Raw genomic sequence first — 16871 nt, forward strand, 5'->3', positions numbered from 1 at the left:
ACTACAAGTTTAAGCCTAATGACGTCACAGCGGCTCGGTCGGATATAGCGTCGCCGCGCGACTTTGATATTTTTTTAAAAATATGATCGGATTGACAGAATTTGTTAATTTTTGGTAGATTATCTTTTGAAAGGCAATTCTCCAAGAAAATTGTGTTTTTAGTATACATGGATATAACCCTATTGTATTACCTACTATATTTTAAAACTCATATTTAAAGTTTAGGGCTTTCTTTTTAAGTATAAAATAATACAATATTCTCATAAAAGTTTCTTTTTTTTAAATCGAATATTCAAAATATCGAGAAAAAAAAACCTAGCATTTAACATAACAATCCTCCAATCATAGCATAATAAATCTCAATGTATACATAGAAATTTTTACTTACTTTGGGCAACCTTAAAAAGATCATTTACGAGCCTCTCAAACAAATTTGCAGCAGCCAAATCACAGTCATAGTTGACATAAATATCTACGACAGACTGAGCATCACTACATATTTTTGTTAATGCCTGGATGACCATCCATTTGTGTTCAAATGATGAGTTAGAGGTTTCTAAAATGTTCAGAAAAATTTCCTTGAAAAATACTTCAATTTGCATCTTTAAGTGAAGCTTAAAATTTGATAGTAGTGCCAAAAATATCGCAAGTGACAATTCAAATACTGTCGGTATTGAACTGACGCCATTTTTACTTAGTGCCACACAAAGGTATTGTTTGATGGCTGTAATAAACATTTCATTTGATCTGTAAAAAAATTATATTAATTTCGAAATTTTAGAATTACTTTTTCTTAATATTTTACCTAAAAACTGGTCCTGCATTTTGCAAAATGGACAACAAGAGTTGCAAGGAGAGAATTTTACTTCGTAATTCATGAGATTTGGGATCTGGGGTTCCCTCTGGTAGGGGTTTCATTGATAATTTACACAGAGCCCTAAAGACTAAAAAAGCATCTTTTTGAAGTACATGAGTGAACTTTGCTGTAACTGCCGAATCATTTTCACTGTTAGTGGTCAAACTTTCTTGAGATGGTATCCTATAACAGATGTATTAGTATAGATATGATAATTATAAAAATTGCAAGTACCTAGTAATTGATGATGATATACTTTTGGTTTCCTCAATAGAATTGACAGAAGTAACTGATCCAGCCAACTTTATATGGCTATCAGAATCGTAAATAGCATTATCAATGATGCTGCTTAAAATATCAACAGCAATTTTCTCACTTTCTGTCTGCTCTTCTATCATATTCTTTTCGCCTGGAACACGCTCTTCACTTAATTCCTTGCCTTCATCCTCAATACTACCTATTTCCTTAACTTCTTTTTGAATATCAGGTTCTTCTTTATGAAATTTCACATCACCATTGAGAATTGATATGTTACTTGAATTATGTTCTAAAATCACAAACTATTAAACTGATCCAAAGATATTTTATATGTATTTCTTACTATCATTATTTAGCATTTCTGGATGTGCTTCAGCCTCAAGCTCCATCCTAATAAAAATTACATTAAGCATCTGTGTTAAAGTGGCCCGGGCAGTAGTTTGATTAATTAAGTTTTTGCTGGCCAAAAATATATTGTAACATGTTCTAACTGCCAGTAAAACTGTACCTTCATGCACTTCAACATGTTGACTAGTCACTACTGTCAACAGAGCTTTTATTATTTGAAGCTGAACACCTAAAGTAGAAATATAAAAGTGTACTAATACATAAGCATCAAATTTATTTTAATATTTATTTATATTTATTTTTATTGTTCATCATACTTTAATACAGTTTTTATAAGAATGTAATGGCCATTTAATTTACAGAAAAATTGACGAATTACCTTCATCTGTTTGTGGTCCAGTAAAACAAGCACAAATTGTCTCAACAATTCTATCAATAAGCAGTTTCCCAGGCGTGGTGGAATCAGGAACATTGGCAGTTAAATGTCCATAAGCTATCAGTTTCTGTAAACAGTCCAAAGCAGTAGTGACAATCCTGGCACTCTTGCTTTGGCAAGCCAGTTCAAATGGCAAAAAGTATTTCTCAGTGGTAAGGACATTGGCATCACCACTTTTGGGAAGCGGCAAGGCATCTGATATTTTTTCAGATTCATCATTTGGAGATTGAGATGGGTGAGGTTCCTTTCTTAGTTCCTCTGAAAAAAAAAACTGTTTGTAGATATATATTAATAGTTTCATTTTTGGAGAAGCAGACTTACACTTTAATTTATGTATGTTATATATAAAAAATAATTTCAATAATTTAGTATTGAATAGATAGAAAGAGTTTGGAAGTCCTTAAATTGGAAAACTGGACTGGATTAACTGGAAATTTTTGTCTAGGTTTTTATACAACTTACACAGAAATATATTTTTTATTTTATTTTTATTTTTATTTATTTTACGGGATCAACCCCATTACAACAGTAAATTAAATACAAATTCAATTGAACCTAACCATACTTAACAGTAAAATACTAACTATTAAGCAGTAATAAAGCCTACTTATAAATGTAAAATACCGAAAAGTTTTATAACTTAAATCAATATAACAGAATTCTAAAAATACTAAAAACATACCCTACTAAAGTATAATATTCAGTATTGCACTAAAAAAAAAAATTAAACAATTTCTCTTATTTGACTCTTAAATCTAGATAAGGAAATGCCCAAAATTTCAACCTCCCTAGTATTGACAATTCTTAGAGTTCTTTCAATAGGAGCATGTAATGCATAATTGGCGCTATGAAATGGTAATGAAAAGACACGATACTGCCTTAAATTCCTAGATGGAATATTAAATTGTATTGTCATCAGAAGTTCCGGACAAATTATCTGACCATTCAATAATTTATACAAAAAAATTAAATCTGCATATATCCGTCTTTGTCTCAATGTCTTCATATCAAGCATTTCTAAAACAATATCATAAACATGATCATCCGGAATTCTTATTCGAAGTTTATAGAGACAAAACCTAATAAATTTGTTCTGAACTCTTTCCAAGGACAAGCAATTATTCATGTAAAAGGGCGACCATATCACTGAGCCATATTCCAGCAATGAAACAACCAATGACATGTATAACCTCTTACAGGTCTCTATAGAAAATTCTTTACAGTTCCTTAGTACAAAACCCAGATTCTTAGAGGATTTGAGAACAATATTGTTTATGTGAGCATTAAAATTTAAATGAACATCAAACGAGATACCAAGATCTTTAACTATGCTGCAATATTGAAGTGTACTTCCTTGAATGTTATATGAAGTGACAACCTTTTTAGTACTCTTGAGAAAACTTATATAATTGCATTTGCTTACATTCAAAAACAAATTGTTGTTAACACACCACTCATTCAATCTATCCAAATCACTTTGCAACAAAATCTGATCAAGTATTGATAAAATCTCTCTAAAAAGCTTCAAATCATCAGCAAATAAAAGGAAGTCACTGTTCTCAAAACAGGCACCAATATCATTCACAAAAATATTAAAGAGCAAAGGTGAACAGTGCCCACCTTGTGGAACACCTGAAGTGACATTAATATAGCTTGATCTTGCATTATCTATTCGTGCCTGCTGGGTCCTCCCTGACAGGGAATTTACAAACCAATTCACCATAAGATTAGAAAATCCAAAAATATCCAATTTTTTTACCAAAATACCATGGTCAACTCTGTCGAACGCCTTGGAGAAGTCGGTGTAGATTACATCAATCTGACATCTGACATCAGAATATACATCTCCATGACATATATTCTTTTAGTACTTGTTCTTAAGGAATATACAACTAATTTTAGAAAATCAGTATGTCTTCAAGAATAAACCGAGTGTAACGGATGTACCAAGTATACTGCATTAACTTACATTTAGTCTTAAAATGAATAAAATTCCTAGCTAAAGAATTTATTCTTCCCAGAAGTTTGGCGATTTTTGGAGTGTTTTGGTACCTATTCTCATTTTTATGGTGGTTTTTTAATCAATAGACATCAATAGACAAAGGAAGCATCACCTGTCTTTCAATACAATTTGTTCCAATTCCAAATTGTACCAATGAAGGAAATTATAAGTATTATGAATAAATTAAAAAGTAATAAAACTATATTCCAAATTCTACTAGCTCACCCACATCCTTTTTAGAAAGTTTATTATCTTGGTTGTTTGTTGAGCGATATTTTTCATTTTTGGGTAACAAATACTTTATAAACGTACGTTTTAATGGGGTTTGATATTTTTCGATTCAAGAGTAAACTGCCTTTAAGACACTAATTATTTCAAATCTGTTAAATTATATTGAATCCTCCTTAGCCAAGATGCTTAAGTTCTAATTTTGAGAAATATTGATACAGGGTGGATCGTTAAAATAAGACAATTTTATTTTTCTTATTATTTTTTGACATACATAATGCCACTGGATAAAAAATAACTAAAAGTCAGCATCTTTGACCAAACCACCATAATTTAAATTGCATTTTTTATACATTCCCCTATTTCTTAAGCAAACTTTTCGCAATTCTTGTCTCGAAATTTGTTGATTGCTTGTAGCATAGTCCACTTTGTCTCCAGATCCCACACCTCTGGATTTCTTTTTCTGGGGTGCTATCAAAAATAAACTTTATGAAACCTGTCCATAAACATCGCACAAGATACCTCTTGTTTTGTTCTTTAAACTGATTAAAGTTAAGAGCTTTAATTCTAGCTAGTACGCAATTAAAGAATTTTAATGCGTAATATCCAGACGACCAAAGTCAGGTATAAGATTTCTGTTGTTTCTTGTGAGATGGGTAAAAAAAATCTTTATGAAAGTTGTATAAATTAAGATTTCATTTAATGTGCAACAGACACTGCATAATATACACACATGGTAAGGTTAAAATGTTAAGACTTGTTAAGTTATCAAGACTGGAAATTATATGAATGCATTTTCTTTGTTGCCCAAATGCCTTCATAATATGTTAAGACTGACCCCAGGCAAGAATAGCATAAGTTAAAATGGAATGGAAGTTGCTGTGATTAGAAGTGTATCTCTTAAAGTCACTTCGACCAGATGTCTGAATAAGAACAGTTCTCTTAACAAAATTAAACTTTGATCCTGCAAAAACCGAGGATGAAAGAACTAACAAACCAAAGCATACTCATATATAGAAAGAGAACACCCAAGGATGATTTTTTTGATTGTTTTTATTATTATTTTTTTCTCCCCTCCCTTTTTAATAAGTCAGATAGAACCCTATTCATTTGATTTTTTGTTGTAGTGTGTGTTTCAATCGTTTCACCTGTACTCTTTTTTTTTCCTACCCACTAACAGTCGACCGCGAGAAGAAAAGGAAACGAGAGAGCAGGTAATGAGCAACACCAAGCCGAAGCCAAGAACTCAAGACTAAACTGAACTGAAAAACAGTTCTCGAGATAGCTTCTTTGAGAGACGAGAGACTTATAAAGTGTTGCTCCCAGGTTAATCCTGCACCCAAATGAACGCCCAGAAATTTAGCTTCCATTCCAAGCAACCATGTCCAATTTCATTGTTGTTCCTAAGAGTGAAGTTAATACTTTGCGATTTTGAATTGCTTAAAGATAAACAATTTGCTAAAAACCATTGAAATAGTTTTTACGGAATCCATTTACAAAAGTGTTACATAGCATACCCATACAAACATATATATTCAGATACAAAACTATCTATAAATTAATGAAAGGTGTAGATGAGTTAACTAATTAAAGCCCCTATCAAATAATATTAAAAGATGTAATCCTAGAGTCAAAAAAGCTTATCTGTCCTGACAGACCATTAGCAATTCAAGCCATTCGTGTAATTGGCTCATTAATACCATAATTGGTATGGTGGAATGGGACTGAAAATATTTCTGATTGTCTATTGCCTGGAAGGCACCCTAAGTTTAAAAAGAGACAATAAGTTGGGACAATTTATAGTAGCATTTAAAACCTTATGCATAAAACATAAGTCGAGTAATGTTCTTCGTGACTCTAATGTGGGTAAGTCCAGGTTATCCCTGACCCACTGATAGTAATACTCCTGTCTCCTGTAACCACATCTAAAAGTAGCCACCCTTAAACATTTATTTTGAGTTTTTTCAATCTGCTCAATGTAGCAGTTATATGACGGGGAACACACAATTGAGCCATACTCCAAGATGGCCCTAACAAGAGAGCAATAAAGTAATCTAAAAGTAAAGAAAGACAAATCAGTTGTAGACCGTTGGATGAAACCCAGCATTTTCATTGTCCTACTAGTCACCTGATTGAAGTGATTTTTAAAAGACAACCTGGAGTCAATAAATATTCCTAAGTCAGAAACCTCTGTTTTGACACCAATTGCGACATTATTTATTTTATAAAGAAAAGCAATAGGGTTTCTTTGCTTAGAAAAAGTAATCTTATGGCACTTATTGATATTAAGGGACATTCTATTCAAGTGGCACCAATCAAAGAACAAATTAAGGTCTTTTTGCAGGAGTACAGCATCGGAAAGGGATGTGATAGGCCTAAATAGCTTCACATCATCAGCAAACATTAGCACACGACAATTTTCAAGTTTCCAAACTAAATCAATCAAAAAGAGGCAAAACAAAACAGGGCCTGAGTGAGAGCCCTGTGGCACCCCAGATGGCACCAAAATTTCAGAGGAACATGTACCTCTAAGATTAACAATCTGGGTTCTACCTCTGATGAATCCCGAGATCCACTGAAGAAGAGGCCCAACAATACCTAAAGTCCTAAGCTTCTGCAAGAGTACCCCATGGTTAACCCTATCAAAAGCCTTGGAAAAATCTGTATATATTGAGTCAACCTGAAGTCCCTTCTCCAAGCAATGGTAGAGGTAGTTGACATACAGCACCAAATTAGCATCAGAAGATCTGCCTTTTATAAATCCAAATTGCTCAGGATTAAATAAAGATTTAAAACTCCAGGCAATCCTATAACTGACCAGGCAGTCAAGCAGCTTTGGCAACTCAGATTGGTTACACACAGCTCAATAATTGGAAATTTCAATTTAGGGACTAACACCAATTCTTGTGGGTACCACAAACTTCCGAGACTGTTTTTTGGAATTGAATCAATTGAAATGAAATAAACATATTGATCATGATCAGTGAGGTAGGATTCAAGGAGCCGGATGGTGTCATCTTGATAATTTATTTATTTATTTATTTACGGGATGTCTCACAAAATTATTTATTTATTTATTTATTTATTAACGGAATCCATTTACAAAAGTATTACATAGCATACCCATACAAACATATATATTCAGAAACATTATATACAAAACTATCTATAAATTAGTGTAAGGTGTAGATGAGTTAATTAATTAAAGCCCCTATGAAATAATATTTTTTAACTGCCCCTTAAAAGATGTTATCCTAGAGTCAAAAAAGTTTATCTGTCCTGACAGACCATTAGCACTTCGAGCCATTCGCGTAATTGGCTCATTAATACCATAATTGGTATGGTGGAATGGGACTGAAAATATTTCTGATTGTCTATTCAATCTGGAAGGCACCCTAAGTTTAAAAAGAGACAATAACTCGGGACAATCTATAGTAGCATTTAAAACCTTATGCATAAAATATAAGTCAAGTAATGTTCTTCGTGACTCCAATGTGGGTAAGTTCAGGTTATCCCTGACCCACTGATAGTAATACTCCTGTCTCCTGTAACCACATCTAAAAGCCGCCACCCTTAAAAATTTATTTTGAGTTTTTTCAATCTGCTCAATGTAGCAGTTATATGACGGGGACCACACAATTGAGCCATACTCCAAGATGGGCCTAACAAGAGAGCAATAAAGTAATCTAAAAGTAAACAAAGACAAATCAGTTGTAGACCGTTGGATAAAACCCAGCATTTTCATTGCCCTACCAGTCACCTGATTGATGTGACTTTTAAAAGACAACCTGGAGTCAATAAATATTCCTATAGTCAGAAACTTCTGTTTTGACACCAATTGCTACATTATTTATTTTATAAAGAAAAGCAATAGGGTTTCTTTGCTTAGAAAAAGTAATCTTATGGCACTTATTGATATTAAGGGACATTCTATTCAAGTGGCACCAATCAAAGAATAAATTGAGGTCTTTTTGCAGGAGCACAGCATCAGAAAGGGATGTGATAAGCCTAAATAGCTTCACATCATCAGCAAACATTAGCACACGACAATTTTCAAGTTTCCAAACTAAATCAATCAAAAAGAGGCAAAACAAAACAGGGCCCGAGTGAGAGCCCTGTGGCACCCCAGATGGTACCAAAATTTCAGAGGAACATGTACCTCCAAGATTAACAATCTGGGTTCTACCTCTGATGAATCCCGAGATCCACTGAAGAAGAGGCCCCACAATACCTAAAGCCCTAAGCTTCTGCAAGAGTACCCCATGGTTAACTCGATCAAAAGCCTTGGAAAAATCTGTATATATTGAGTCAACCTGAAGTCCCTTCTCCAAGCAGCGGTAGAGGTAGTTGACATACAGCACCAAATTAGCATCAGTAGATCTGCCTTTTATGAATCCAAATTGCTCAGGATTAAATAAAGATTTAAAACTCCAGGCAATCCTATGACTGACCAGGCAGTCAAGCAGCTTTGGCAACTCAGATTGGTTACACACAGCTCGATAATTGGAAATTTCATTTCTACTACCAGATTTAAAAATGGGTTTTAGAAAACTTCTCTTCCAGAGAGTGGGATAAGAACCAGTACCTAGAGATTTGTTAAAAATGAACAGTATTGGTTTCGTAAGAACACAAACACATTTCTTTAGGAAGAATGCCGGAATCCCATCTGGTCCAGAGCAGAGCCTATTCTTAGAGGAAGTAATAACCTCATAAACATCCTGTGTTGACAGAGTTAAAGTGCTCAGACAAATTGATTTATCAAAAGCAAAAGATGATATGTCATTGACTTGCTCATCCGAGTAGACCGATGAAAAGTATTCTGCAAACATATCCGCAGTATCCGAGATATTCATACTAATCCTGTTATTGTATGTCATTCTGGAAGGAAGACTAAAACCAGTTCTTTTATTTTGAATATATGACCAGAAGTACCTTGGATTGCCAGCGAGATTCATTTCCACCTTATTAATGTATTGCTGATAGCACAACTCTCTTAAGTACTCACATTGTTGTCTCAACAATACAAATTCATCATAATCCTGCTGTTGACCACTAATTTTAAACTTTTTGTGAATTTGTTTCTTTCTTATGATCAAACTGCGAAGCTCTGAAGAAAACCAAGATGGAAAAGAAGAACTTTTGTACCTCTTCAGAGGAATAAACCTTTCCATTGAGGAGTAGATCACATTATAGAAAATTGAAACTATGACATCAATAGATGTCTCTCCCAAAAACAATTGATTCCAGTCTATCCCAGCAAGACAATCATTAATTGCTATGTAATCTCCCTTACCAAAATCATAAAAATATTCCTCATATATCATATCATCAGAATTTTCTGCACAACAAAGGTCGAAACTAATTGCTGTATGGTGTAAGCTATTCTCAAAAATTTTGTCTATTGCACGTTCAACACTAATTAAATCTGAGCTACTAAATACGAGATCCAAGGCAACCCCGTTGGTATTTAGAACCCCATTTACCTGGAAAAAGTTATAGAAGCTAAAGCAGTTGGCCAAATAAATTATATCCTAACCCTAAATATTTATAATTATTCTGCCATCAACAAATATATTATGAAGATATAATTATAATGGACTTAATCTGAGTATTAAATATCCAAATTTTCTATACATCAACAATCCAACGACCTTTGTGAGGCCTAAAACCTTCCAAGATATTACTAGTGAAGTGGTCAGTGACTAAAATTGTGGACTTGTTTCTGCAGAATCCAAATTGATTTATGGTAAACAGTTTGTTGGACTCAAAGTGTTTGCTTGAAATTAACATTTATATATTTATATTTATTATTCTTTAAAATACATTCATAAACTTTGGACAATACTGGCAACAGAGATATGGGATGATAATTGTTGCAGTCATCAATTGAGCCCTTATTCTTGAACAGAGGTACCACCTTTGCAGTTTTGAAAACCTTAGGAAATGTATTGCAAGCTTTAGATTGGTTTATTAGTACAGTAAGAGGTTGAACTATTATATTTTTTAATGCTTTAATGATCCCTTTGTTAATACTATCTGGATCTTTGCTGCTGCTAGTTTTTATATCTGTGCTAGCTATATCAACATCACCAAACCTAAGTTTTTCACTGATTTAGAATTTAGGTAGTTTGTAAATGTCCATTGAGAATTTTTAAGTTTATTTATTACATTTTCAGTGGTGGAACAAAAGTGGTTATTAAAACTATATGCATTAAGTTTTCAATTTTGGTTAAAGGTATAATTTTTTGTTTTTTTTTATTGATAAGCTTCCACATAGCTTGTTGAGGGCTACTAGATTTTTTTATAAATTCATAATTAGCTTTGATTTTTGCAGATCTAATAGATTCTCTTTTTTTTTCTATTATTCTATTATGGTACTCTTTGGCAAAGCACTAGGATCTCTTTTATTTAAATTTATCAAAAAATCAAGCCTATTACACATATAAGTCATCAATTTCGATTTTTCTGAAAAAGAAATGTTAATGAAATTAGTATGACAATTAGCATTTTTAATTTTAAATCAATATTAAATTTAAACCAATTATTTTCATTAATAAAATTAAAATTAAAGTTGAGCATGTTTTGGTATCAATTAGAAGTACCATTTTCTTTTATTGGTCTCTAACAGACCCTAACTTGTTGGTTTAAGAATTTGTAACATTGAACAATAGCAATACTCTAATAAATAAAACAAAATTAGGCACTGTTTAATCAAGTAACAAATCTCGATCTGTTACATGAGCACTAAATTCTACTACTTTATTGCCTCTTTCCCTATGTGCCTTTTAATTTTTGCTCATTTTACCTTCATTTTCTCAGAATGATTTGCTTGAGATGATTTAATTTTACGCAAGTGTTATGAACAACTTCATTTTGTTATATGTGACCCATATACAATATTATATTGACAACTACCTATTATACATATAAGTTCACACTATTAACATTCATTCTTGCCTATCCTGGTCTAATTGAATCTGTAAAGAATTTTTATTAAAAAGAAATTTTTAAAATTTAAACCATGAAAGTAATGATGAAAATTGGGAAAGCATCACTGAGTTTTGCAAATTGGCAATAAGTATATTTGCCTACTTAACTGCCTATTATGAGAAATATAGTACTCATTCAATTTGAAATCTAATTTTTAGTAAATAATTGAACATGTGTTGCATATATTAAATATAATAAAATTATATTGCTTAACACTGAACTGCAGAGTTATTTGATTATTAAGATTGCAGATATTGCTTTGCTGCTCGCAGTGTTTAACATATTAAGCTTATAATATCCTAACAATAAATTACCTACAGAATAAAAAACACAAGTTACAAAGCATTTAACACTACTGCTTAACCAAATTTTTAATTATCCTAGGGATTAATAACTTAAAAAAATAAAAATAAGATTGGGAACATGCCACATTAAATTAATGATTTAAATAAGAAATCCATTTGTTTTCCAATGATAGGTATATTTGGCGGCATTAATAGAAAATAATAACCTCTTATTGTCAAATTGCAAGTTCTAAAATATCATAAATAGTTTCCACTTTGAATTTTATCTTGTAATATCTTTTTCTCATATTACAAATATGCAAGTATCCCATACTTATTCCCAAGATTAATTCAATTGATTTAGGGTCAAGTGGGGTAATTGTAAAAACGGGGTAAATGTAAAAGGCGTGTTTGTCAAATAGCCGCCGGCTTTAAGATGTAGATGGTACTTCTGCAGCAATGTTTTAACTTTGGGCTATAATGTACATGATCAGGTTGCATTTGTATTTCGTGGATGAGGTTTTAACGCACGTGTTTTTGAAATGTGTCGAAAAAACTAAAAATCGTTTTATAAACGTTGAATGTTTTTGTAAAAATTTTTAGTGTGTATTGATTAATACTTATTCTAAATATTTTTAGAAGGTAAGTTAGCCATCTTAGTATCTGACTAGCAACAATTGTGTCTTTTTGACAAAAGGGTTTTTGTATATTTTTGATAATTTACAATTACCCCAAAAAAATTTTTGTTATGGGGAAATTGTAAAAATAGATTCAGGGTAATTGTAAATAACTGTTTTTTTTCTCAGAAATGCCTCGCAAATATACGAAGTAGCGCCAGGGACCTCAATGTAGCAGAGAAGATCTAAGAAGAGCTGTGGAGGATGTTCTCAATAAAAACAAGACATATCAACAAGGTGAAAACTTTTACGGTGTTCCCAAATCCTGTATTTTTCATCGAATTAAAGGACTCAATATCTCTGTAGATAAAATAGGAGCTGGGCGTCCATCAGTGTTGTCAAAAGAAGAAGAAGAAAAGTTGGTACAGTATATTAAAGCTCGTGCTAGGATGGGTTATCCCTGTGACAAAGAAGAAATTAAGACTATTGTGGCTCAATATGTGGAGATTTCTCGAATTAAAAGTCCCTTTAAAGATGGTATACCTGGAGACGACTGGTACTACGGGTTTTTAAAACGGAATCCCTCAATTTCATTTAAAAAACCTGAACTACTCAAGAAAAGACGCCAGAGACCCTGAAGTTGTTTACGATTTTTATAATGATTTTTCGCAGCTTGTTAAGGATTATAATTTGGAAGAAAAACCTTCATTTATTTTTAACACAGATGAAAGTGGATTTGGTACTGATCCACACAAACTAAAGGCATTAGGAGAAAAAGAAAGTAAGTTTCCTTAATTTTTAACTAACATTGTATTACCTTCCTTTTTGGTTTTAGCTTTAGTACATGTCACAGGAGGATCAGGCAGAAAATCCATTTCAGTGTTGGCAACAATTTGTGCAGATGGTTCATATTTGCCCCCATATATACTATTTAAAGGAGCAGCAGTTCAACCAAGATGGATTTCAGAAAAAGCTTACCCAGGGACCCTATACACTACTTCATCCAATGGTTGGATGGAGGAACCCCAGTTTTTTAAATGGTTTTCTACAGCTTTTGTGCAAGAGGTGGTGAGCATGAATAAAAGAAGGACATGGGGAAGACCAAATCAAACAGCTCTTTTAATGTATGATGGGCATAGTTCTCACATAAGCTGTCGTATTGTAAATGCGGCACTTGATAACAAAATACAAGTTTACAAATTTCCGAGTCATTTGACTGATAAGATCCAACCATTGGATAAATGTGTCTTCGGTTCAGTGAAAATGGCTTGGACAAAAAAATTAGTAACCTTCACGTTAAGGTTATCAAAATTCCAATTTGTTGAGTTATTAGGAGAGGTTTGGAGAGATTCTATGAAACATGATAACATCGTTAAAGGTTTTATTTCTACTGGCACATTTCCAGTTGATTCAACAAAATTTCCTGAGGCAAATTTTAATCCTGTTTTGTTAAGAAGGTATAAAGAAAATCAGGTAAAATCTAAAAACTCATCCACACCATGCACTAGCCCTACACAATTTACAGAAAATATTGAAGAGCAATCTCCGAGGCAATCTCCTATTGAAAATCTTAAAATATTAAGTGTAAATAATCAAGCCAATACTACCTTAGAAAACAGCACACTTATAGAGTGATATAAATTTGAAAAAAAACGTTTCTAAAATCTCTGGTCCTGAACTTGCTATTCCTGCGACCTCTACCCATAAAACTCCAATTAAAACCCCAAGTAAAATAATAGATATTTTCTGTCAAGCAATGAATACCAGCTACGAAAAAATTAGAGGTTGTTAAAAGAAGAATTAATCCAGTACCAAGATTAAAATCTGTAAAATAAAGTGAAATACTTACTAATGAAAAAGTCATGGAAAAAATGAAAATTATTGAAGCTCAAAGAAGGGAAAAAGAAGTCAAGAAAAATAGGAATAAAGAAAATAAAGATTTAAAAAAGAAACAGAAAAAGGCAGGGAAAGACAGGGAAAAAGAAAAATCCAATTGAAACTGATTCAGACAATGAAGACCTCGATGAAAACAATACAAATTATAGCTCAGATAATGAATCAGATGATTCTGATTCTCTGTAATCTTGCATAAAAGAAAATTTGAAAGAAGTAGATTATAAACAGCTAGAAAGGAACAAACTTAAATCCGGCATGTTTTAGTGGCAGACTTTTTGGGGGGCCCAAGGAAAACAAACCATTATCAATATGTAGTATGCAGTGAACAAGTATCTATAGATGAGGGGGAAATCTATGTCAATTATTTTGGAAGAGAAGATAAATATTCTACTGTTTTTGCTGCTTGAGAAGAACCAACTGTTCCAGCAAGAAGGACTCGTCTAGCAGTTGCGGCTCATCAACATTGAGTCCACCTGCCTACGCCACAGCATAAAGAAACCAGCAGTCGCACTTCAATAAAAATACATTGGCTTGAATAAGCGAGTTCGGTGCATGTGTACTAATGCAGGCGCGGCATATTTGCTTAGAGTAGGGATGCCGCTGACACTCGCTACAGTCCACGCGGCTTTTGCCTTGGCTAGAGCCGGACTTAAACATTTTTTTAGATATTATTATCTTGTAAAATAAAAATACCTACATAGTACAAATATTTATTTTTTAATATTATTAAAGTTCATACATTAACAAAATATTTAAACAAAAATAAACATAGCATTTCTACATCTAACAACGACGATATAGAAGAATACGTGCAGGAAGTTAATTAGGTATGTACCATAAATTTAAGAGACCATTCTTTGAGTAATTTTAATTAAAATCAGAAAAGTTTTTATAAAAAACACTACACTTTGTAAAAACGCTATCAAAATAGTCACTAAGTACGGCGCTGAACTAGGCGATACACCTATGAACACAGTTCGATAAACAGTGAGCTCGGCATCCGGAGAATATGGCTGCGGTATGGCTAAGGATGCTATTAGTTCGCTTACATTTTCGAGCGGAGTGCGACTGCTGGTTTCTTTATGCTGTGCCTACGCCAAGGATGTCGCTGTATCAGGACTCATTCATCTGGAGAACAACTTCTTTGTGGAACAGGCTTCCACCTCACATATTTCCCGACGCATACAACCTACAGCGATTCAAGATAAACGCCCACAAATATCTTCGCGCAAGCACCACTCCAAGAGTGACATAGGACTTTCCTCTTGTGTTTGTGTTAAAAAAAAAAAAAAACTACAGAGATTGAGTTCAGCTCAATAGTAGCAATTTACCAGACCCCAAAATTAAGTTGGAAAAAAGAAAATTGCTGTATATTTTTTCTGGCTATGTTAGTGTATTTGAAAAATAGACCATAGTTGGGCAAAAACTGAGTTAACTAGAGTTAAGTTTTTTATTTTTCTTTATGTTTTTTTAAGAAGTGGCTTTGTAGGCATCTTTTCTTTAATAAAAACTACTTTCAAATGTTTAGTATTATTTAATGGTGTATTTGTAAATGTTGCACATGGGGTAATTGTAAATGACAGATCTTGATATAATACTACCATAATGTTAGTCAAGGAAAAATTATTATCGGCCCATTTGTTTCCAATTACCCTTTGTTTTGAAACATTATCACCCATATTTAGACTAAAATTAATTCACATTTACCCCAAATATTAGGGGAAATTGTAAATAGCACCAGGTAATTGTAAATGAACCATAATTCCATAAAACTGCAAAAAACTTGATGGAAACCATCTTAGATCAAAAGTAAAGACTCTAATGAAGGCTATAATATATCCTATGATTTTCAAATTATTTATAAATATATTTAAAAATATTGACATTTATAAAAATTGCATATTTCATTTACAATTACCCCACTTGACCCTAGTATAAACTCTTCAATTGATATAAAATAATTGAAATTACCCAATTAGCTTAACAGCAGTAACAAAAATGATATTTCTTGACTTATTATTAGTTAATATCCAACAGTTTTACAGCTAATATTGTAAATTATCTGAAATAAAGTAGTTATGGTAATTAAGGTGGATTGTAGTGTTGCTTTTGATCAAACCTTAAGTATAAGTTTGATCAAAAGCATATTAAATTTTTAATATCCTACAAATGGATCTGTCATTCAAAATAAAACCAATATAATTATTCTAGTCACACTACCTGACACTAAATAATCAATTTTGCCTAAGTAGGTATATTGACCATTTTATTATACCCACCTAGTGCTGCTTCACATGCCCTTTTAAGCTGTGAATGGTGGGACCTTTTGATTTCTTTATCATTCAAAATTTTTTCCAAAGCCCTCAATATAAACATCTCTCTTGTTTTACTATTTGATTGCATTTTTTGACGAAATATTCAAAAGCTAAAATTGAAGATCCTTTCCTTTTCGCAGTGGAACCTGCATTTTCGTGACGTGTTGGTTTTGATTGTAGGTGTTTTGTCAGCCTAAGTTGAACGTTTCGCTTTAAAACGACGATCAGGTATAACGATATTTTAAACTAACACGTAGACACAATTTCATAAATATGTTTTTTAAAGAAATATTGTTTATTTTAAATATATTTTTAATTTTTCTTCAATCATGTCTGGAAAGTTGACGTGAGTCGATTTGTTGTTTGTTTTGCGTCACGTCACGTCAACTGTCACCTATCAGGTTTACTGTCATAGGACGATATTTTAAAAGTGCGCTTACACTAGATATTTTATCACAGCAAAATTGTTAATAAATGATAAGGGCCATTTATTGGTATAGTTTTTTTCTGGTGTGCCCTAAAAAGATATATTATATACAAGTAAAATGCGTAAAAATAATGATCAAGGGCTGGAGTAGAAATGTGTCAAAGAGTAGGTTAATGAATTCCTTGGGCAATACGTTATACATACATTATATTAA

General features: G+C 32.5%; 1 protein-coding gene across 1 annotated transcript in view; it reads right to left on the reverse strand.

Moving 5' to 3' along the window:
• The window catches only part of LOC126743404 (brefeldin A-inhibited guanine nucleotide-exchange protein 1), an 86243-nt gene extending 69642 nt beyond the window's left edge, over positions 1-16601 (reverse strand). The window contains exons 1-6 of the mRNA XM_050450486.1: positions 16195-16601; positions 1842-2156; positions 1458-1691; positions 1091-1403; positions 806-1039; positions 389-747 (exon numbers count right to left, since the gene is read on the reverse strand). Of these exons, the coding sequence (XP_050306443.1) occupies positions 389-747; positions 806-1039; positions 1091-1403; positions 1458-1691; positions 1842-2156; positions 16195-16318 (1579 nt within the window). The 5' untranslated portion in view covers positions 16319-16601. The remainder of the gene's footprint in view (positions 1-388; positions 748-805; positions 1040-1090; positions 1404-1457; positions 1692-1841; positions 2157-16194) is intronic.
• Between the last annotated feature and the right edge of the window lie 270 nt (positions 16602-16871).

The sequence above is a fragment of the Anthonomus grandis genome, chromosome 1 (assembly GCF_022605725.1).
Source record: "Anthonomus grandis grandis chromosome 1, icAntGran1.3, whole genome shotgun sequence".
In the NCBI taxonomy this organism is placed as follows: Eukaryota; Metazoa; Arthropoda; class Insecta; order Coleoptera; family Curculionidae; genus Anthonomus; species Anthonomus grandis.